The sequence below is a fragment of the Podarcis melisellensis genome, assembly GCF_964234715.1.
Source record: "Podarcis melisellensis genome assembly, chromosome: 9".
Lineage (NCBI taxonomy): Eukaryota > Metazoa > Chordata > Lepidosauria > Squamata > Lacertidae > Podarcis > Podarcis melisellensis.
In genome coordinates, this window is record NC_138541.1 from 50,842,636 (window position 1) to 50,865,647 (window position 23,012).

At 42.7% G+C, this 23,012-nt stretch overlaps 1 protein-coding gene and 1 long non-coding RNA gene across 9 annotated transcripts in view; one reads left to right on the forward strand and one right to left on the reverse strand.

Moving 5' to 3' along the window:
* LOC309378438 overlaps positions 1-2,798 on the forward strand; it is a 79,765-nt gene extending 76,967 nt beyond the window's left edge. Inside the window, exon 5 of the long non-coding RNA XR_014172070.1 lies at positions 2,321-2,798. This is a non-coding gene — a long non-coding RNA (uncharacterized lncRNA). The remainder of the gene's footprint in view (positions 1-2,320) is intronic.
* LOC309378430 (uncharacterized protein) overlaps positions 1-23,012 on the reverse strand; it is an 84,905-nt gene that overhangs the window by 50,612 nt on the left and 11,281 nt on the right. For 4 of the 8 annotated variants that reach the window (XR_014172057.1, XM_081926559.1, XM_081926557.1 and 1 more), the window contains exons 1-3: positions 18,095-18,814; positions 13,857-13,926; positions 10,997-11,075 (exon numbers count right to left, since the gene is read on the reverse strand). Coding sequence is in view for 3 of the 8 variants with exons in the window: in XM_081926559.1 (XP_081782685.1) it covers positions 10,997-11,075; positions 13,857-13,926; positions 18,095-18,189 (244 nt within the window). In the remaining 5 variants the exon portion in view is untranslated. Of the gene's footprint in view, positions 1-10,902; positions 11,076-12,137; positions 12,255-13,856; positions 13,927-18,094; positions 18,815-22,534; positions 22,676-23,012 lie in introns of those variants that run through there. The other 4 variants (XR_014172059.1, XR_014172060.1, XR_014172058.1 and 1 more) reach the window with 3 other exon arrangements.

The following is a 23,012-nucleotide window of genomic DNA, read 5'->3' on the forward strand; positions in this document are numbered from 1 at the left end:
TGAGGGCCACATTCACAGCATACATTTAGAGCACACTGATGCCACTTTAAACAGTCATGGCTTCCCCCAAAGAATTATGGGAATAATATTTTGTTTGAAAGTAGTTTGGAGGCCCCTTTCGCCCTTTCAGAACTACAATTTCCAGAGTTCCCTGTGAAGAGAATCACTCTGAAAACAGCAGCTTTGTGAGGGGAAAAGGGGCCCTGAACAAACCACATTTACCAGAATTCTCTGGGGGATGTTTGAAGTGGTATTATGATGCTTTAAATGTGTGCTGTGAATGTGGTCTACAGCTGTGCACAATATTCCAAGTGTGGTCACACCTTAGATATTATTGATGTTGTATATTATTGTTGATGTTGTTACCTCACATCCTGACATGGGTACTATATTCACCGAGCTACTGTATCCTTACTGGACGAAGTAGCTGTGTTTACATAACTTTTTCTATGTCAAAAAAAATTCTGTGTTCATTTTTTCTGCCTGTATTTATTTCTCTTCTGTTTTTCTCCATCTCTTCTTCGTACATCCTCCCCCCCCCCATTCCCTATCGATTTTCCACTGTAACATACTTTCATCTTTTTTCCTTCTCGGTGCCCAACGCTGGTCTTTCTTTCATACTCTGTCTTTTCTGTCATTGTGTCTCTGGTGGTTGTAAATTATTAGTTGCATTTTTTTCAATTTCAGTTGCCATACATAGTCCCAAAGGCCTAATCTTTCTCTGACATTTCCTATCATCATTTTTCTTTGTATGCATGTTTGGGCATATGCAGTCCAGAAATATGTACAGCTAAGCCATTCACTTCAGTAGATTTATTCACAATTACTCTTGTGTTTGCCCTCACACTTGCAGGCTGTGTTCAGTTTTCACTTGCTGTACCCGTTTCCCCCCATTATGCCACACTGGAACTCACTGCTGTCTCTTTCATTCTGCTTCCTTTTGCACCCAGCACACACACACAGTATATCCACTTGCAAGGAGTGATATATCCAGCTTCAAGAGGTCCGCAACCTAATTTTAGTGCCAATTCTTTGTTCTGGAACAGGTGAAATAATAATGAGAAAGCACCTTTGATGTGTATATGAGGATACTGCATTTCCTCATTGGCATTGCTGAGTAACCGTCTTCCATACATCTGGGACTGTAGGAAGGGCTTTCAAGATCTCACTTCTAAAAATTAACTATTAATTTTTAATCCACCCCCATCGTTCAGCCCGGACACTGAGATCCAGCGCTGAGGGCCTTCTGACGGTTCCCTCAATGCGAGAAGTAAGGTTACAGGGAACCAGACTTCTAGGTAGTGGCACCCACCCTGTGGAACACCCTCCCTTCAGATGTGAAGGAAATAAGTAGCTATCCTATCTTTAAAAGACATCTGAAGGCAGCCCTGTTCAAGGAAGTTTTTAATATTTAACACTGTATTGTTTTTAATACTTGATTGGGAGCCACCCAGAGTGGCTGGGGAAACTCAGCCAGATGGGCGGGGTATAAATAATAAATTATTATTATTATTATATATTACCGCTAAACATTTTGAATATACACATGCTTTAAAAACAACGTGGAATGCTCTCCAGCAATTGCATGTGTTAAATTCTCCACAAATTTGCCCACTTCTGAGCAAACACTCTTGACTGATCACAAGCCAGCAAATCGCTGCTATTGTTTTCTTTTGCATGCTTCTGGTAACTGGTCCTCAATATTAAATAGGCAAATCGTGTACTTTTTCCTTGTTGTCTTTACCCACTTGGGCAATGAGTCATGAAGCTGTTATTCAGTTGAATCTGCTCTGCATTTTATAATTTTGAAGGGAAACTGTTTCTCGTGTTTATCCTTTGATAGGCATTCTGATGACTGTAAAGCAAAACATTTCGCATGGTAGTACATAGATGCTTTTATGTATCTGTAAACCTTTGCACTGTGTTTTATGCATATACACATATTGACTCAAACTGCTTTGGGATGCTGCTGTGCATTCTGGCAGGGAAAAATGTGTAGCTCTGCACTAGATCCATCAAACATCTGCTTTTTCTTCTTGCCTCCCATCTCCACAGTGTACACTCCTGTTCCGTTTATCCCATAGGTCTTTGGAGTCTCAGTTCTCATCTTAACCACGATGCACATGTACAATAACTTAAGCAAAGTTATGGGTGGGCAGACTTTAGATTTGTATAATAATAATAATAATAATAATAATAATAATAATAATAATAATAATAATAATAATTTATTTGTACGCCACCCATCTGGTTGGATTGCCCCAGCCACTCCGGGTGGCTTCCAGAATATACAAAACATTAAATACTTGTGTTTTACTAGAACCTCAAGATCTCCAACCAGAGCCAGGTACAAAAGACACACAGAGCTAAAGTTCTGCGTATAGGAAGTTCCTTGAGTCAGGAACCAGAATCCTCTTCAGGAGATGAAGCAGAAGACTTCAAAGCCGAAGGACATGAAGGGCTCACTTCAGAAGTAGGGCTAGCCAAACACATTTCAGCACCTGAGGTGCGCTACAAAATGACACCTTCACCAGGAAAGAAGGGGTGAGTGAAGATCAGCATCAAGAACCATGGCGGGATCAAGCTGCATCCATCAGCCAAACAGGGAAGCTGCTTTTGGTGATTCCTCCTTCACCCTACAGCACTCCATGGACTCAGCTACATTGGTAAAGAAACAGCGTTTTGAACGTGCTATAAACATGCAACACCAGATGGCGCCAGAGAGCAGGGATTTTTAAAACATGATTTTCCATACAGATTTTTTTCTTTTGTTATAACGATCTAATTTCTGACTTATTTATAGCATCCCCCCCCCCCCATGTTTAGGTCCACCACTTGTCTCCCAAATCTATGCTGGATGGTTCCCTAACCCCCTGGAGCAAATTTAATGGGAGTGTGTGAGGCTGCAGTGAAGAGGGGGGAAATCGCTGAAAATAGCTGAGCATTACCATTAGACACAACCCAAGGGAAACAACAGAGTATGGGAGGAAAATGGAGGATTATGCAATGATTTCAGGTGCATATAATGCAGTTTCATAGGGGATTGTGGCAAAAAGAAATAAAAACCCTCATAGAAAGAATGATGACTCTTTTTTTAACTCTAACCTTTCCTTGGTGAGTGATGTTGATGTGCTTGACTGCTTACTGCACAGCTGTTCATTTCAAAAGATTCCATGTGTTAACTGGATTGGTATGGATTTTATGTTATATTATTTTTGCTAGATCGCAAAGACTTGGCATAGGGCAGAATGAGAGAGTGATGTGTTAAATTAAAATAAACATATTTTCAGGGATGTGGAAGTTGGGTTTGGTCCCCATATACCTTAATGACTCTCCCCGTATCCTACTCTGAACTCTGTGTACTATAGCCAAGAGCAGCTTCTGAATATTATCCTGAGTGTGGCAGACGGACTGGGCACTCAAAAGGCATTCCGGGTGCCTGCTTACCCCTGAAATTATGTAAGATATTTTTATTTGGCTGCATAGTCAGAGACTGGGGACAGATGTGTTTATTTTAGTCTATTTCTCATATACACTGTTTTTAGAACTTGTTTCAGAATTTGACTTCAATGCCTTGGTGGTTTCAGCTGATTTATGGAATGAATTTGCTAAACCCTTTTACCTAATAATAGATTCTCTGCTGTTTCATGCAGCCCTCCATTAGTTGCCTATGTAATGTTCCAGTGTGGGGATACTGGTTAGACAGGCTATGTTGGGGTGGTGCAAATATGACTGGATCTCCTGGGTGGGATGAACTGCTTCTCCCCAGCTCCCAGCCAACCTCGCAAGTCCACAGGCTAAAAGCCCAAGGCAGCCTGTCTCCTTTATGTTCCAAACCACAAGGGCTTGAGTGAGACAGGTGCAGAGAAGGTGGGCCTTATATGGCCAAGTCCATAGAGGGAGCCTGTCACTGGCATGAAGATGGGACTCAAAGTGTAAGACTCCACGGAACCACAGAGCAAAGTGTACAGCTGAGTGAAAGGAGATACCCCAGCTTCATCCTTAGAGAGCTGTCCCTGTCAGAGCCTCTTGCTCATTAACGACGTGTTAATCACCGTTCAGCAGCAGAGATTCAAAAAATGAATCATCGCTGCTTATCTTTTAAACCCGGGATATTAACGTCCAGCAACTTTCTGATCATTCCTTGGGGTGAATTTTGACAACTCTATTTCTGCTGTTTTAGTGCAGATGTTGCAAATGCTCGAGTGTGGCAGGGCTGGGAATGGGGTGAGAAGGCAAGGAAAGTAATAAAGTGTGAGTGGCAGGCTAAACCAAAGCATTCCATGTTTGTACTGTCTAACAAGCTAACAGATGGATTGCAGAGTATGCTTTTGTGGACCAGAGACTACTTTGACAGATAGGCTCCATGACCAGGAAAGCTTATGCTACAATATATTGCTTTAGGCTGGAATCCTATGCATACTTCCCTGGGAATGAGTCCCATCAAAGTCAACAGGGCTGATACCTGGGTATACAGGACTGCATTGTTAGTTTTTCACCTGCCATGAGACTGTTTTTTTAGCTGCATGGCTAACCCGCTAGAACACTACTGGCAAATAGACATATTTTAGTCACTGAAATCAATCTGATCCGGTTTCCACCCAGTGCTTTCCTTTACATTGTCAAGAGTAAAAAGAAGATGATACTGGGAAGTGGGGAGGACGGGAAATTTCTCTATCAATTATCATTTGTGGGTAGCATTCTGTGTCTGCAGTAATTTCCACTGACAATGTACAGAAAGAGCATGGGGGCTGCAGTTCATGGTAGGGATGGTGCACCGTAGCCATTCATTTTAGTGAAGCTTGCACAGGAGAAGTCCCTGGTGGATTGTGCCCTTTGTGTTTTTACAGGTTTATCATGTGTTGCATAATACAAGTGCTCTAGTGATCCTGGCTAAAAAGAAAGAGTGTCCTGAAATAGACCTGTATCACTTTCAGACTGACCTTTTCATGCCACAGTTAAGAGCTCTCTCGCTAAGCTACCTCTCTGATCAAATCTCACTGGGCAACAGTTTTGCTGGTCTAATCTTTCTATGGTTGTTTAGTATATGGTTGTTTAATATATAATATGGTTGTTTAATATATGGTTGTTTAATATATACACACACACACAGAGAGAGAGAGAGAGAGAGAGAGAGAGAGAGAGAGAGAGAGAGAGAGAGAGAGAGAGAGAGAGTGTAACAGACTGGCAATCTTAGATACCTTGACTTGGGACTAGGCCATCTTGTTTTTACTGGGACTCTTTAGAATTGTAGTTGTACTAAAAAGCTTATAAACTCTATTGCTGTTGCAGCAGACATTTCTGTGAGAATTGCTATGCCCCAAAAGTTAATCAACCACAATCCTTTCCCATTATTTATGTGCTGACAATATAGTGGTAACTGTTTTGATTGTACACCCCATTAGGGGGCTCTGCCCCCTAAACTTATGCATGAGCACTGGACTTTATAAAAAGACCTCCTCACTATTGTTTCTATGTTCAATTATACAGGTGGGGGAACTGTTTGTGTGTTAGAGAACCCTGCTTTTCCAGAGTTCTTGAAAGCATGGAGGAGAACTCTCCATGTGTACAGTTGGACATGCAGGGATCATACATGTGCATGAATCAGGGATGGACCATATCTCCAATACAGAGTACTATATGTTAATATAGTGGATAACATACAGAGGGGGTCGTCATCCTTTTTGGCCCAGTGGTATATTTCAAATTTTGAGAGAGTGCTGTGGGTTCACAAACCTCCTTATGTTTACCATGGGAAATTGGCTAAGTCCTGCTGGGCCTAACTATGGAGATCACACGAATGATTTTACACATATACACATACATTCTGGACCCAGCAGTCTAAGTCCTCTGCTAGAGTTAATAAGTCAGGAGGGACAGGTGTCAAGAGGGCATGTGGATAGATCTGTTGCCACCAGCACCACCACCTTGTTAATGTCAGCTGAATGTATAAGCTGGAACTGATCCCATAACGCATCATTGATTCTGGCACTAGCTACTTCAGTCCAAGCTGCAGCCACTGCAGAATCAAGATCAGTCCGAAGCTGAGTGCCTTTATCTTCAAAGCCAGTTGATCACAATGGGCCCTCAGATGCTCCAGAGGGCCCTCCCCCACAGTGGGAGCAGGGCCAGTTCAAGACATTTTGGCGCTTGAGGCAAACCACAAAATGGCACCCCACCCTCCCCACCAGGGAAGGGGTGAGTGAAGATCTACATCAGGAACTAGGGGGGAGTAAATATATGTATTGGGTTTTGCTGCCTCTGTAGATCCTGCTGTCTGACGTGGTCACCTTACTTTGCTTCAGGGGTAGGATGGCACTGGTAGGAATGGGTAACCTCCAGAGCAGGCATAGGCAGACTCGGCCCTCCAGATGTTTTAGGACTACAACTCCTATCATCCCTAGCTAACAGGACCAGTGGTCAGGGATGATGGGAGTTGTAGTCCCCAAACATCTGGAGGACTGAGTTTGCCTATGACTGCTCCAGAGTGTCCAGAATAATTTCGCCAGCTCATCACAAGAGAATGCAACGCAAGCTGCAAAATGGGACTTCCTTGTAGCTCCTGCTGCCGCCACATGCTTTGCTTGATTATGAGCAATAACCAATATTTGGCCAACTTCAATGTGAGACTTACACCATTTTTGCTCATTTTCAGCTTGCTTCAGATGGTTGCCAGAATACCAAGAAGCCACTCAGGCTCCCCAACTCTGGAGAGGACTCTTGGGAGTGACCAAGTTAGCAGCCTGTCTCATTTTGCCATTCAATAGCAAGACCTGGGTTTCAACAGAATCCTCAGCTTTCGCCAATGGAAAATCCCCCAGAGCAGTCAAGAACACCTCATTTTCCATCAGTTTCCAAAGGCAGGCCATTCCAATGGGCCCACCGGGAATTGCTGCTTCCAGTGCAAGGTTCAACAGGTCCAATGAATGCATACCACCAACACCACCTTTGGTCTATCCCTCATATCACTTGGGGTAAATGCTACAAAGGGTGTACCCTGTCCAGTGTGTTGGACTGATGACTATTCAAGAGAAACCCATTTGTGGTAGCCATGGAGTTTTGAGGCAGCCCAGTGACAGCCTCTGCCTAGATATTTAAGTCACCTAGGGCTCCCCCACAATACCTCAACAATCTAGAGTTATCTAATTGGAAATCATACTCATAGTTTCAGTAGGCCTTCTCTGAGTATGACTGATAGTGGGTCTCGCCCACTGTGATTAGATAGCTTTCAAAATATTTCCTACTGCTCTTGTTGGTGCTGACCTTTAAACGACCTCAGCCCAGTATCTCTAAAGGAATGTTTCCACCCCCATCATTCTACCCGGACACTGAGGTCCAGCACTAAGGGCCTTCTGACGGTTCCCTCACTGCGAGATGTGAGGTTACAGGGAACCAGGCAGAGGGCTTTCTCGGTGGTGGTGCTCGCCCTGTGGAACACCCTCCCATCAGACGTCAAGGAAATAAACAACTATCTGACTTTTAGAAGACATCTGAAGGCAGTCCTGTTTAGGGAAGTTTTTAATGTCTAATGTTTTATTTTGTTTTTAATCTATCGGGAGCCGCCTAGAGTAGCTTGGGAAACCCAGCCAAATGGGTGGGGTCTAAATAATATATTATTGTTATTATAAGGGACTCAGCTATATAGCTGTAAATAAAACATTTAAAATGTGTTGTAAAGTGTAATATACAAATGTGACACTAGATAGCGAAAGTGAACTATGGAAAATTCAATGTATTTTTCAAAACACTTTTTAAAAAAGCATTTTCACAGCGTTTTTTATGTGCGTGTAGATTCCACCAAGATGTCAGGGCATCGGGATAACATCTAAACAGGATATTTGACAGCCTTGTTTGCCACTTGACAATATTTGACAGGTTTAATTTTGTTTATTTTTTTAAAAAAGTATCATAGTAATAATTTTATTGGGATTTGTTACTTTTCCATTTCCTTTCTAACGGGCCAACCTGCAATTGTTTTTGAAGGCTAAATAGCTACTTGAAGTCTGTACACTTTTTGAATATGGATGTCTTGGCTGATCTATGTAAGTCATATTCATGGCACTAATTTTAAGAAAACTGAGCTTAGAATAACTAGAATAATTGTGCATAATACTAAATCAATATTTATGCATCGCAAAGAAAAAGAAAGCTTTTACCAAGCAGTACTGCATTATTCAGGAATTTCTTAAGATACCTTTCCCCCATTAATTTCTCTCTCACCCCCCCTCCCTGTGCTTCATACACAGATGCCAGCATAATATAAATCAAGATGTCATTCCTTCAAAAGACCAAGAAGCAACATTTTGTTATTCCAAAATTAATCTCTTTCCCTGGGAACTCTCCTGAACATGGCAGTGTTTTTATTTCCATTTTCTTTTCGTGTAGCTGCCTGTCAGAATGTTAGTGTACATTTCCATTTGCAGTCTTAAGTTTTGGCATGCTTCTTTTTGCCTGCTGCCCATTTCCAAACCTTATTTGTACTGCCTATTTTCTCTCATGCTCTTTTCTCATAAAGATGCATTTGTGATGTTCCCTAACAATGAAAAATAGTTGCACATGAGGTAAGGCCTTGTGGTGGGACAACATGAGTCTGTTGACCTTAGCCTAGCACCTTCTGTGCACAAGCAGCTTTTGTATTATGGGAATGTTGTGTGCAACCACATGTTAAGTGAATTGCAGTCCTCTCACTTGCACTGTTCTGCTTTGCCAGGGACGATGGGGAACCTGCAGCTTTAGAAATATTGTTGGGTTCTAACTCCCATCATCTCTTACCATTGGACGTGGGCGCTGGGCCTGATTGGAACTGGAGCCCAACAATGTCTGGCAGGGCACAGGTTCTCCTGCGTATTCTGTGAGACTGCCCAAACCTAATCACTGGCTTATAGTAGTAAGTAATTATCCAAAGCAAAGAGTAAAAGCAGGTACGCATCTGCATCTGCATCACAAGGATTCTATTCACCGGGTTATTCAACACTGGATGACTCATAGCTGAATAGGAGAGCAGTCTCCATGGAAAAACACAGTGCCTGCTTTTTATTTGTCATTGGTCACTCTCTCAGCCATGTCACTGCTTGCAGTTATCAAATCATTAACTTGCACATGGGAACCAGTTGTGTGTAGTGCGGGAAGCTGCAGTGGCTCTCCCACAATGTACAGAGGGATATGACTTTTCCAAACTGTAATTGCTGAAGACTGAGCCTCTTTAGCCCTGCCTCCATTTCCTTTGTCCTTTTCTGTTTTCCCTCTGTGGAATTTTATAGCGTGAGCTCCTTGGGGCAAAGACTTGCCCTCTTGTACACTGTAAAAGCAGGAAAGCAGGGTTTGGCAACACACAGGAGAGAAAAAACTTGATAAACACAGAGGAGGCTTTTTGGTTCTTCCCCCATCACCAGCTCATTAGCACCTCTTCTTCCATTGTGCTTCACGGGGGGGGGGGGGGGGGGAGCCTTTTCCAACCCAAGGGTTGTATTTCTTCATGGAGAACCTTCCGGGGGCCCAATTCCAGGGGTAAAGTAAAGGTAAAGGGACCCCTGACCATTAGGTCCAATCGTGACTGACTCTGGGGTTGCGGCGCTCATCTCGCTTTATTGGCTGAGGGAGCCGGCGTACAGCTCCTGGGTCATGTGGCCAGCATGACTATGCCACTTCTGGCGAACCAGAGCAGTGCACGGAAACGCTGTTTACCTTCCCACCAGAGCAGTACCTATTTATCTACTTGCACTTTGACGTGCTTTCGAACTGCTAGGTGGGCAGGAGCTAGGACTGAGCAACAGGAGCTCACCCCGTTGCGGGGATTCGAACCGCTGACTTTCTGATCGGCAAGTCCTAGGCTCTGTGGTTTAACCCACAGCGCCACCTGCGTCCCTAATTCCAGGGGTAGACAGGGTCAAAGTCAAGAGTGGTCAGCACAATGGATGTCCCTACATCCCAGCTACCCAAAAGCCTGAGACATTTTCACTCACCCCCGCCCCCATCATTTCATTTTCTATCAAAGAAAGCAAAAGACATTGTCATTCCAGTTGGAGATAGCATCTGAGGAGGGCACAGAGCAGGGCTGCTAAGAGGTGTGGCCTGGGAAGTGGGCACAACAAAGGAAAGTCCTAAGAGTGGAACAGAGAGTCCCGGAAGGCTGCATTTGCCCCTGGGCTTGAGGTTCCCCACCCCTGCTTTACAGCTTATAAGAGAACAAGTCTCTGTCCCAAGGAGATTACATTTTAAATTCCACAGAGGGAAAGCAGAAAAGGAGGAAGGAAATGGAGGCAGGGCTAAACAGGGAAGCAATTCTTTCTAGTACACATGCTAAGTTATAAGCTCAGTTGCAGAAGGGCCTAGGAACAGGGATCTGCGCCAAAAGCCTTGGTGTCAAGGAACAATTTAAAGCTGCTGCAACACTGACAACATAGGTATTAAGATTGTACAGGATGGTGTTGGTGTGAATGTGAGGCACACATCAGCAAACATTTTGTTCATAAATCAAGGAGATATTGCAGTGCAGCTGTTTGGCAGTCTTACTTTCTTACTTCCAGAGTCCTCTATGCAGGTGCATCTGTGGAGGCGGGCAGGGGCGGGGGAGGCCTGGAAAATGTTGTCTCTAAGTTACTGGAGCATAGTTGCTATGCCATGTAAAGGGCTATGCAAAACACCTCAAAGCCAGACACTTTGGGAACAGTATCCAAATTCCATCCTTTTGACATGAATCTTAGCTCAATGGCTTAATTATGCAACGGTAGTTTTGTGTTCCAGCCTGTTACAAAAGGAAGGAATTTTGATTGCATGGCTCAAGGGCAGGTCACAAGCCTTCCACTGTGAGTCTGAGCCTTCAGTTACTGCAAAGCAAGTGTAGGAGGCCATACCATACAGAGCTAATTTTGATGAAAAAAGATGACCAGGTGAGATTTGTTTTCCAGTTTTAGGTATGTTATTCACAAGTGCTGGGTTTCATTTAACCAATAGATGTTATAACTTTTAAACTCTTGTCCTTCAGACTTTTACTTACAGTTTAATGCCAGCTCAGTGATTCTAAGCACCTTTATTTGGAAATTCTGTGGAATTTGACTTGACTTACTGTGAGACATCTGAAGAAAGAAAGAAAGAAAAAAGAAAGAGAAAGAAAGTCATTTAGTTTTTGATTTACTAGCCTGCTGCTACCTCCTGAAGTATTTCCCTATGTTAGCACGTACCCTCAAGTATGCTGGAGTAACCTGGTTGTTGCTGTGGCTCCCAGGAGTGAAGCCAGACCAACTTGTAAAATTTGTTTACTTTGAAAGCAGCTGCATGGGGCCTGAAGACTGACTCAGTGGGAGAGCTGTGAAGCTGGCTGATATTGGCAGAGTTGCCCTTTGAGGTACTTGGGCCCCAAGCCATTCACAGCTTTGTAGGCTAGTATTAACACCTCAAATTGTACTTGGTAGCTCACCGGCAGCCAGTACAAAACTTCCAAGACTGGTGATGGCATGGTCCCATCTCACCAATCCAGCAGCTGCATTCTGTGCTAGCTGCAACCTCTTGAGTTCTGTCAGTTCTCCAGCCAACAGGAATGTTGTGTTTTAAGTCTCTTGTTTTCTCCCTAATTTAACTGTATTCAAATTGCTTTTCTTTTGCCTAATATTCTTGTTCATGCACTAATATTTATAGAATGTGTAAAGCAGGAGTAGGAATCCTTAGGACCAGAGGCCAGATATGACCCACTGTCAATGACCAGGAGTTGGATCCTTCATGGTTGGGTGGTATAGAAGAGGGCTCTGAACCTTAAAGGGAAGAACATCCATGTCCCAAGGAGGTGGCACTGTGATCCACTGACTGTGGACTACACTGTACAAGACCCTCGGAGACCTAAGCTTCCCCTGCTCCATTGCAAGAGGTTACTAGAGAAGGCTGGGTCCTTTTAAGCCAAACTTGCAGTACAGGTGGTGCTAATAATCAGGCTGTAACTGACTCTATCACTATGTAAGTGTTCGGTTTCAGCTTGTTCTTTGCTGAAGCAAATGTAGAGCTCTGTGTTTCACAGCAGCAACACTGCCTTGCCCTGCCCTACATCCTGGCTGAATTTCGCCTTACACTGCAGAGGACGACATCTTCTAGGCTTCTCTTTCTGGCCCTTGGAATTCTTCCCAGGCCACACTCCTTGACCACCACCATCACTGGCCACACACAGTAACTCAAATGTATCTGCCTGGCTGATAAGTGTCCTTGGGCTCTGACAATGCTTCATGTGGGTCTGGATGGAGAATAGAGGGCTGTGTGTAGAAACTGGCCTACTGTATACAAAGGTAAAATTTACATATGTTGCTCCACCCATTTTTGCCTCTGGCTCCACCCACTACTTGTGTGTGATCATCATAAGGTTGTCCAGAAGGGAGTGTGACCCTCAGGCTGAAAAAAAGCTTCCTCAAACCTGATCTAAAGCATTTCCATCAGCGTCAACATGTTTTGGTATCAATGTGCTACATTTAACCTTCTGTCAGGAGAGTCGGCACTAAATCACACTGTTCAAAGTTAGATTTAACTTTTTATTAGCAAGAACACGATCTGCACAGACTTGGTGGAGTGTCGGGCCTAATGAGCACAGCAGCTCATTCCTAGTAGGTCTTGCCCCATGGATCAGTTGCTGAGACTGGATCTGTCTAAGTTCCCTCGTCTTCAGGGTTGTTTCCAAGCAATCAGAAACTGTGCCTGTGTGAACCCAACCTCTCCTCTCCTCTGCTCTGTTCATGCCTCTTCTGGTTCCAGGAGACAAGGGGTGGGGAGGGGAACTTGTCACAACAGGAGGGAGAGACACTTGTGACTCTGCACCAGCCTGACTCATCTCTCTCTCTCTCTTGGCCTCCCTCTTCCCACTCTCCTGCTTCAGCTTCTGCCTCTGCCTCTAATTCTGAACTTCTCTCTGACACAGACTCTCCCAGCTCACTAAGTCCTGTTACTTCTTGAGCTTCCAACACCACCTCCTCCTCCCAGTCTTCTCCCTATGACCACTCATCGTTTTCGCACCACCACCAACCCAGGCTCTGAGCCTTCTTCCCTTGGGGGCTCCCCAGTTGGTTCCTCTCCCATTCATCTGCATCCAACCAGTCCCTGACACCTAGAAGTTTTTGAGAAGCACATAGGAGCTTGCTCACTGATACATATTTCATTATGACATCACACAGCATGATATCATGCCAGCATTTCAACAGTATAATGGTGTAGTTCAGAATGATTAAAAGTCTAATATTCTAAGACTGAACATGTTTCTAAGAGCACTTCAAAGTGATTTCAAATCTACAGACAGTTTTCACAGTAACCGGTGTTCAGCTGGAGGCTGGGTCAGTTTGACTTGAGATGCCATGGATATATTTTTTTTCTGGAAGTATTCCAGAACACTCTTAAAAATATCTTAACTCTAGCTGGGGTATGGTGACACGCTACCCAGGATCTGAGAGTTTAGCAGGGGACATCTGGTCCAACCTCTGCCCAAAGGCAGGCTCACCCAATACAATAGCTGCCCAGCAGGGCAACCTGTGCAACTGCAGTTCAGATTAAGGTTGTCACAAGCAGGAAACTGAACTACTATTAAATAGCTTAAGGTGATTTAAGCAGGAGATCCAAGCCACATCTTGCAGAGAAAGGCAAGAAGACACCAACTCCACAGGGGGGGGGGAGTTAGAGAAAGAATCCTTTCCTGGTCTTATATAGAATTATCATGGAAACCTATTTATAAAAAGTCACAGTACTGTCATTCTCAGTCATTTCAGAAAATCTTGATGCTCAGACATTCTTGATAGTCCCATCAGCTACTATACTGGTGGTCTTTACTTGTGACATTGAAATTCTCATTTTTATGTGACCCGAATGATAAAGTACAGCACTGTGTAACTTACTGGAATGATGCAAATGAAGAAGACTTCACTTCCTTTAGTATTATTTTTCCCTGGTGCATAATTCATCAATCTGTTGAGGTGCACACATTTATGGGTGTCAGAAAATGAAGTGGAAAAAGCAGGGCTGGTTCAAAGAAGCATATTCTATGCATTTTCTCCAACCCCGAAAGTGTTGACAACTCAGAAGAAGAAAACTGGGGATGTCAGGAAAACTGTTTAGCCATGCAACTGAAAATTGCACACCCAGCGCTAGCTCAGCAAATCCACTCCAGTGTTGGTCTTGCTGACCTTGACCATACCATGGGGGTTATTGATTCACACAGAGACATTTCACTTCAGTATTTCTCTAGCAAGCAAGAGATGGCAAGGCTAATGTGCAAAAGGAGGATTCCTTTTCTGTCAGAGGTGCCATTTCAGATTGCCAGGAGGGGCAAAGTGACCCATTCTCAGATAAACTCCAAGAGTGCAAGCCTATGTGCGTTTAAACTGAATTTAATTGGGTTTACTTCTGAGTAGCAGGCCTGGCCCATAATGCACTCATTTGGGAATTAGTCCCATTGGCTTTTAAGTGGGATTTACTTCAAAACAGGATTTGACTGTAGATAATAATAATAAACAAATTAACAACAACAACAACAACAACAATAATAATAATAATAATAAACAAATAAATAACAATGCAGTGTGTTTTATAAGCATTTGCTATGACTACTCTTTATACTTCCTAATACAGTTGTACCTTGGTTTTCGAACAGCTTAGTTCTTGGTTTGGCTCCCAAACGCTGCAGTGACTGTTCCGGTTTGCAAACTATTTTTGGAAGCCGAATGTCTTATGGGGCTTCCGTAGCTTCTGATTGGTTGCAGGAGCTTCCTGCAGCCAATCAGAAGCCATGCTTTGGTTTCCAAACTTTTTGGAAGTTGAATGGACTTTCAGAACGGATTCTGTTCAACTTCCAAGGTACAACTGCAACTCTTGCATTATTGTAAGCACATGACAAATATTTGCTGCTTTTACAGGGGATAAATGCTTTTGTGTTCAACACCTAACTCAATTTAATAGATTATTGTTATAAGCCTTATAGCAACTATCATTAAGTAGAAACATAAGTGATATGGGATGGAGGGGGCGTTGTCTGTCCCCTGCTTTCTGTGACTAATATTTGGGTTTGCTCATATGTTGTGAGGCGGGATAGCATTACTGGGGTTACCATGGACACATGTAGAAAAATGTGGTACCAATACTCAGTTTATAACCATGCTGGAGTGGATGTAGCAAGAAAAAAACCTGCCGATTTAAGTGCATGGTGCCATGCCCATTTACAAAGACACATTTGTTGTGGTTTTGTAGTAAACCAAAGTTCTTCACAGAATAGGAGCTGGGAAGATTCAGGTAGAAATTGTGTTTCTAACTCTAGTATGGCAGTCTAGAAACAATGGCTGCAATGCTTCAACCCCTAACTTGGAAGTAAGCCACATAGAGCCCATTGAGGCTTACCTCTGATGGACATGCATGTGATTGCACTGCAAGGCTGCAACCCTATCAAAATGTTCTTGAGGGAAGGTGTACTGAGCATAGTGGAATTTAGCTTTGAATAAACACCCACAGGCTTCTTATAACATTTTATTTTAGAGTGAGGGCTGAGATTAGTTTCCTCCTGTTTTAATATTCTGGGCATTGACCTTGGCCTGTTCTCTTGGCAATCAGTTTGCTACAGTTTAATTTAGACAGGGGAAAATAGGGTTGTATTAGCAGTAATGGGGAAGGGTGGGGCGGAATGACAACCATAAGAGTGTCAGCAAAAATGGGATGCATTGTGTTGTAAATGGAGGCTTTCGAGGCTTGAAGCTCTCAAATGACTTTGCTCTGACAGCTATTCCATTTGACAGCATGCACAGTGCAACCACACATACACAGAGGCAACATTTCACTTCACTGCTGTATTCATAGATAAGAATGATCTACTTATGTGTGCAGTTCTGATGGCATCTTAGACGAAATAGTCTAGTGTTTTAAATGAATTTATAGACAAGGATTGGGTCCCCCTAGATGTCAAGACTGACACTGAACTTATTCAGAAGTGTGGCTCTTTCTGTTGTTAATAATACACAAAATAATTCACCATTAGAAATTGTACTGTTTTGTGGTTTTGGTGTGGTCTGTTGATAGCAGTTTATTGTGGGCTTTGTGCTGGTTTCAGCAATGTTTAAATTAACAGAAGTATTGTTGTTTTAGTGGTTTTAATATACTGTTATATTTTGTATGCATCTTTTTGCAAAACACTTTGGGAAGGTTTCTGGTTTTTTACTGCTAAATAAAACAAATTTCTATAAATAGATAAATATAAAGCATTGAGACTTTATCAGAATTAGACAAAATGCTCTCCCTCCATGCTCCTATTGGAAACATTTTAAGAGCTTGTGGGGTGTTATAATGGATTGGATGAAGTGATTTATTTACTTTTTTAATATAGTGGACAGATGAAGAATTAGAAGTTCTTTACTTTCTGACTCTTATTTTCTATCTTTCTCTTTAACCTCTTTTCTGTTCTTTATATTTCTTTCTCCCCCCCCCCTTCTTTATTCTCCCCACCTACTGTGTTTTTATTGTATATATCGAAAAGTCTTGGTTTGGTTAAAAAATGGGAAAATATATCAAGTTTTGTATATATTTTTTCTAGAACCCTTAATAAAATTTATTTATTTTTTAAAGGAAACATTTTAAGAGCTTAGATAGCTGCCACTCATTTGTATAGTACACTTGAAGCAGTTAGTGGCTGTATAACATCTGTTGCTTTTTGTGATGCTCTTCATGTGGCTTGAATGTAGTAGTTCATGTTATACCGTTATGTAGATGTTCCTTGGATTTTTAAAATTATTGCATTTCCACCCCAATTTTCCTCCAGAGAGATCAAGGTGGCATACACTGTTCTCCCCTCTCTCCATTTTGCTGTCACAGCAACCATGTAAGATAGGTTAGGCTAAGAGGCAGTGACTGGCCCAGTGAGCTTCATGGCTGAGAAGGGATTGAAATTCTGGTCTCCAAGATCCTAGGGGAACACTCATCTAAACCATTGCAGCACACTGGCTCTCAAGGATACCTTGAGTAGCATCAAATTAAAGGAGTTAAGACTTTATTCTAAGGCCATTAACTTATTTTTACTCCTGAGTGCTGGCACCTTCTAGCTTTGGACCTGGCCACCTTTGCCTCCCAGTCTCTTTGCCCAGCCACCATTTTGTTTTCAAATTAACAACATACAATACAGCGGGCTTTTTAGAGCTAAAGTGCTGCAGTATAGGTGTGTGTGTGTGTGTGTGTGTGTGTGTGTGTGTATGTAAAAGACACAGAAAGATTGAACATTTGGTCCCTTGTTGAGAGACTACTGTTTTTAAGCTCCTGGCTGTCTGAAATATCCTATCTTGTTTCTGAAAAGGGCACCGTGCAAAGGCTTATGCAAACTGACCACATCAGATTCTGGGGCAGAAGGGGTATTTTATCAGTTTCTCCCAGCCATTGGGACCACATTTTCTGGGGATGATGGTGGTTTTAGTCAGAAAGAAAGAAAGAAAGAAAGAAAGAAAGGAAGGAAGGAAGGAAGGAAGGAAGGAAGGAAGAAAAAGATTGCACCTGGTAGGAGAAGGTTGAGGTCAAGAAATCGCTCTCAACAAACTTCATCTGTGGATTATATTTGTGTTGCTACAGTTCTTAAGTATTAGCTCTTCTTCTGGTGAAATTAATGCCAAACTTCCATTCAGTATGACTCTGAACATGGAATTTATTTGGCCTGAAGAATTACTGCTTGTAAAATCGTACCTTAGAAGTCGAACGAAATCTGTTCTGGAAGTCCATTCAACTTCCAAAACATTTGGAAACCAAAGCACGGCTTCTGATCGGCTGCAGAAAGCTCCTGCAGCAAATTGGAAGCCGCAGAAGCCGTGCTGGATGTTTGGCTTCTGAAAATTGTTTGATAAACCGGAACGCTCACTTCTGGGTTTCAATCGTTCCGGAGCAAAGGTGTTCGAGATCCAAGGTACGACTGTATTCACAAAATCCTCAGGTTTGTTTGGGTGTGTGTGTGTGTGTGTGTGCGTGCTAGCATGCTTAAATTCTGTGCAAAGTTAAGGTTGCCATCTAGTGGTTCTAGATTAGAACAGTGGGTTGCAAATTCTTTTGTACCAAGAGCTCAAGGGACAACAAGGAGATGAGATGAAATGAAATACAGCGCAGCAAAGGTGCTTACCTCTGCAGACCCAGAGTTAGTGGGTTCCAGACTGAATACAGATTGAGTTTGTTTTCCCTGTCAATACAGGCTTCTTTATTCCTGAGCTTCAACATTTGTTTGGAGCACAAACCATGCTCTCAAGGCTGCTTCTGTGCATGGAGCTTTTTATATCTGCTCCAGAGGATCTGCACAATTTAGCCCCAAATAAACATGTTTCTATGCATTTTATCCTAAAATGGGCATTTTATATGCATTTTAATCTAAAGCACACACTCTTGCACACATTTTTTGTTATTTTGAGACAAACACTGTATCGCAATACATGGGAGAATTGTGAAATGTGTACGGGAAGTGCAAATCAGGTCACTTTGCTTAAAAATATGGGCAGAAATAAATCCTTGAGCATAGTAATGCACAAGTAGAGTTGGGGCACTTGTACTGTCAATGAGCCTTTAGGCCAATATAGATGTTTACATTCTCCTTTCAAGACTGATTGAAGCAGGAGCCTCTTTAAGCATGTTGTGAAAGTGCCATTAATTTTCCTGTTACCATTTCTCTTTCTTCCTCTGTGAGGCAAAGGCTGGGCTGCATGGTCAGTGAGAAATTAGGTGCACATCTGAAGGCCCTGTGCTTATACTGAATTCCTAGAAATCTATTTGTGGTATGTTTTCTCACTGACAGCACAGAAGCTCATTAGAGTAGATACAATGGTTGTCAGTTTGATTCTATGCAATACCATCAACAACAGTACATTTTTGTTTTTTCCTAAGTTTTTCTTGGGTGTGTGTGTGTTGTTGGTAGCTGTGCTGGTAGTCTGGCCTCCACTTTGCATTTACCACAATGCCCCTGACCTACTATTGTTATCATCCATCTATCCCAAGATATAACGAAAAAGTGTATCTTCAGGGGTGAAGTCAAACTGTTGTAGAGTTACAGCATCTGCTGTGGCTGTAGAGACTGATACGGGAGAGACATATTTTGTTACAGCTGAGGCAGAGGAAGGTGTCCAGTTGTGTGTTTCTTCTTTCTGCACATTCCTCCTCTGGTCGCTGCTGTGGATACACAACTCAACTGTCTGTCTGCAGGGGCTTCCCATACGGAGAGGTTAATGTTGCCCTACTATCATTCCAGGGTATGGAGGGAGGAACAAGTAGGAGGGAGGAAATAGTTCCTTCCACAAAAAAGGTGGCAGATATTTAGAGAATATCATTGTGCAGAACTGCCTTTTTTGAGGGGCAGGGACAAAACAAAACTGCTCAGGAAAACCTCTTCTGAGAAATTTCAGTTAAGCTCTTAAGCAGACATAAACAAGTTTGTACTTGCACAGTAATTGGTTGCTGTTATTTCCACCCATGTAAACATTATGTTGACACATAGCACTGTTTGCAAACCACTAGATGGAGGTATTGCACAGGATTTCAGACAACATCCAGAAGCAACTACCTATGTATATTTACCTACGGTACATTCTATCTACCCCATTTTCTGGTACTCATTCCTGCAAATCTCTTTTCTGTTCTCTCTCTCTCTCCCCCCCCCCCATTTTCAGCAGATTTGGGAGTCACCTTTTAATAATTTGTTTTCTTTTGTACACTTTTCTCACCACAATCAAGAGAATGACACTGACACCACATTAGAATCAGACATATTGGCAAACAGGGCTTTTTTTCTCTCTAGAAGAAAAGGTATCAGAACACACAATGAACAGACTTTTCTACACATAGCACAGGGGATTTCTCATTTATGCAGGGATTACTGTAAAGCCCATTGCTTTTATTGTAAAACTTAAGGAGGCAGAAATAGTGGCTAATCCATTTATGCAATAGCACATCTTTCCTCCTATGCCAAGATGGTTCTGAGAAAAGGTGGGCACTTGCTTGCATAGAAAACCTATCTCTGCCCCCCGCCCCCAAGTAGGGGAATGGGAATGAGGAGAAAGAATTCTGGAGATTTCTCTTGAATTTGAAAGTAATCCTGTACAACTTTCTTTGCACGTACGTTTGGAGCGTTGCATTTGTGTTTGGAGCATTCATTGCAGTACTCAACTATGTTCTTCTCAGAGAAAACCTTTTGAAATTAATGAACCTAAATCAATCATGTCTATTTACTTCAATGGGTCTGCTATGAGTAGGATTGCATATCATACTCTTATGTCAGAATACATGTGTGGGGTGAGGAAAAACTGGTATGGTGGAAGGGAAGAGATAATTCCGGAGGCTTCTGTTGAAATCAGTGTGTGTATGGCTCAATGTTTCCGTTGTTCTCCTGTACTCTTTGCACAATATCCCATTTCCTTCGAAAGAGATGTTTTTTAGCAATATCACATTGGCATCACCATAGTAGTGAAGTTAGAATTGCATCCTAAGAGTGTGTGTGTGTGTGTGTGTGTGTGTGTTCCTAAGTTTTCCATTTACTTTGGAGGAGATGTTTTTAACCAATGTTATCACTGGCATCATTATAGCAGTACTGGGGTTAGGACTGCAGCCTGTGTGCGCTGCTGGATGCTTTTGTTATCTCATTATCATTAGTATTCTGATCACAACACACTATAGGTGGCCTATTGAAATTAATAGTTCTAACTCAGTCATGGTTATTAAAAGCGGGTCTACTCTGAGCAAAATTCATTTGAATACCAAAGTGTGTGCAGACTTGGGGGGGGGGGCATCTCACAGCTTACCAATATAGCATATAGTGTCATGGTCCGGTTCACGGGCGATCAAAGTCCTGGCTGGGGACGTCAGGACTGGGGACAATATGGCGGGGTGGGAGCAGGAACAGGAGTCCAGAAGCCAGGAGTCAGGAAGCAAGGAGTCATGAAGCCAGGGGTCTGAGGATCAAGAAGCAAGGAGCCAAACACAAGGCAGGGAACACATTGCTGTGGTAAAGAGCTGAAGGGAAATGCTGACCTTATATTCCTTCCTGGCTCTTGCCACCAGGTGCTGTGAGTTACCAATCAGCCTCACCTGTGCGGCCGTGCCTTGCCTCTTCAGAACAAACTTAGGAAGGCCCCAGTCCTGCAAAGTCCTACTGGTCACAGGGCCTGGCTCCCGCACACACTCCTGACACATAGTTTAGTAAGGTACTAAGTATTTGTAACAATGCAGTTCTTAAATTTTCACAGTATCTTTGCAAGACAGGGAGAAAACTAGTACACCTTGGCCACGCTCAGTGGCCCCATTGGCAATGCCCTCATGACCTCAGCCAGGTCTAGTGGGCACTGCTGATACCATATCCCTTCTAATAATATCATTGCAACCTCAAGAAACATGGCCATGGAGGACCCTTCAGCAGTTGAAGACAACTTCTCGACATGAAAGGAAAAACTAGAGGGCTGTATAATTTGAGAGCCTTCTTAGGCACAGTGCTGTCTCAAAGGCATCTCATAGAATCATAGAGTTGGAAGGGACCCTGAAGATCATCTCGTCCAACCGCTTGCAATGCAGGGATATGCAGCCTTGAAATCTCAATTAGATGACAAGTGCCATATATGCCGAATAATTGCCCCTGCTTTCCCCCACCATGAGGTCACTTGCTGGGATAGCCACATTTCCCCCAAGCATGAGATGAATACACTCAGAAAAATGACAGTTAAATGTTGGAACCGATTATGTAGCACTTCATGTGGATCCCAGTGCATGAATACAAACCATTGGTGTACATGCAGCCTCAAATGGGAAGTGATCCTGATACTGTTGTTTAATGCTTTTTAAAAAAGCCCACCGCAAACTGGTAAACCAGACAAAAGTGGGAAGCTCTTTATGAGTGTGTAGGACAACATTCAGACAGTATCATGCATACAAAAAGATACTTCCTTACACATGAAATGCCACTTCTTTCATTTTCTGCCTCGAGTGGCAAGGCAAGGAAACGAAAGAACTTATTCCACTTTATTATTATTATTATTATTAATAGCTTAAAATAACTACAGCTTTTACCTTCTACTGTATATTAAACATTCATATTTTGGAATGAATTATTATTAGTAGCAATAGTAATAGTAGTATACCACCCTATGCCCACAGGTCTCAGGGTGGTTCACAACATAAAATCACAATATAAAATCACAAAAAAGTACATAATATACTCACCCCTGTTACAATTTTAGTCCCAATCAAAATAGCCGTAGTATGTTGTCTCTTAAGGAATAATCATGGCCTAATCATCTCTATCCATTACAGGTATGTGTGGTAGATTAATCAGTTACAGCTTTAGTATCGGAGTAAAATCTCTCTTCCCCCTCCAATTAGCCAGCAAAATTGAGTCAGGCTGGCCAAGAGAACAGAGAGCTGTGATCTCCTGTATTTTCTCATTTTTTGTAATAAACAAACAAACAAACAAACAACCCCCACCTTGGGTGAAGTGATTCAGTTTAGGGCTGCAGAACAGTGTGGGGTGAAGGCCACAGTTATGTGGCACACATTCTAATGGGGAATTCATGGTACAAATACAATTGCATACCGTGCCTCCTAGGTTTTCCTAAACTGGTGTGGAATCAAGGTATCCAGTCAACAACTTGCTTTTCTTATTCCTATCAAGCCATTGTGTGGATTAATATGGATTCTGAGTCCATCCGACAAACCTCACTTTGCTGCAATGGCCCTGCAAAGTCGTAGAAAAAGGAGGAGGAGGAGTTTGGATTTGATATCCCGCTTTATCACTACCTGGAGTCTCAAAGCAGCTAACATTCTCCTTTGCCTTCCTCCCCCACAACAAACACTCTGTGAGGTGAGTGAGGCTCAGAGACTTCAAAGAAGTGTGACTAGCCCAAGGTCACCCAGCAGCTGCATGTGGAGGAGCGGGGACACGAACCCGGTTCACCAGATTACAAGTCTACAGCTCTTAACCACTACACCACATTGGCTCTAGTCTCATTTAAACATGATCCTGGGAAATAAGGAAGAATGGAACCGTGTGGCGCTGCACCTGCCGATTCCTT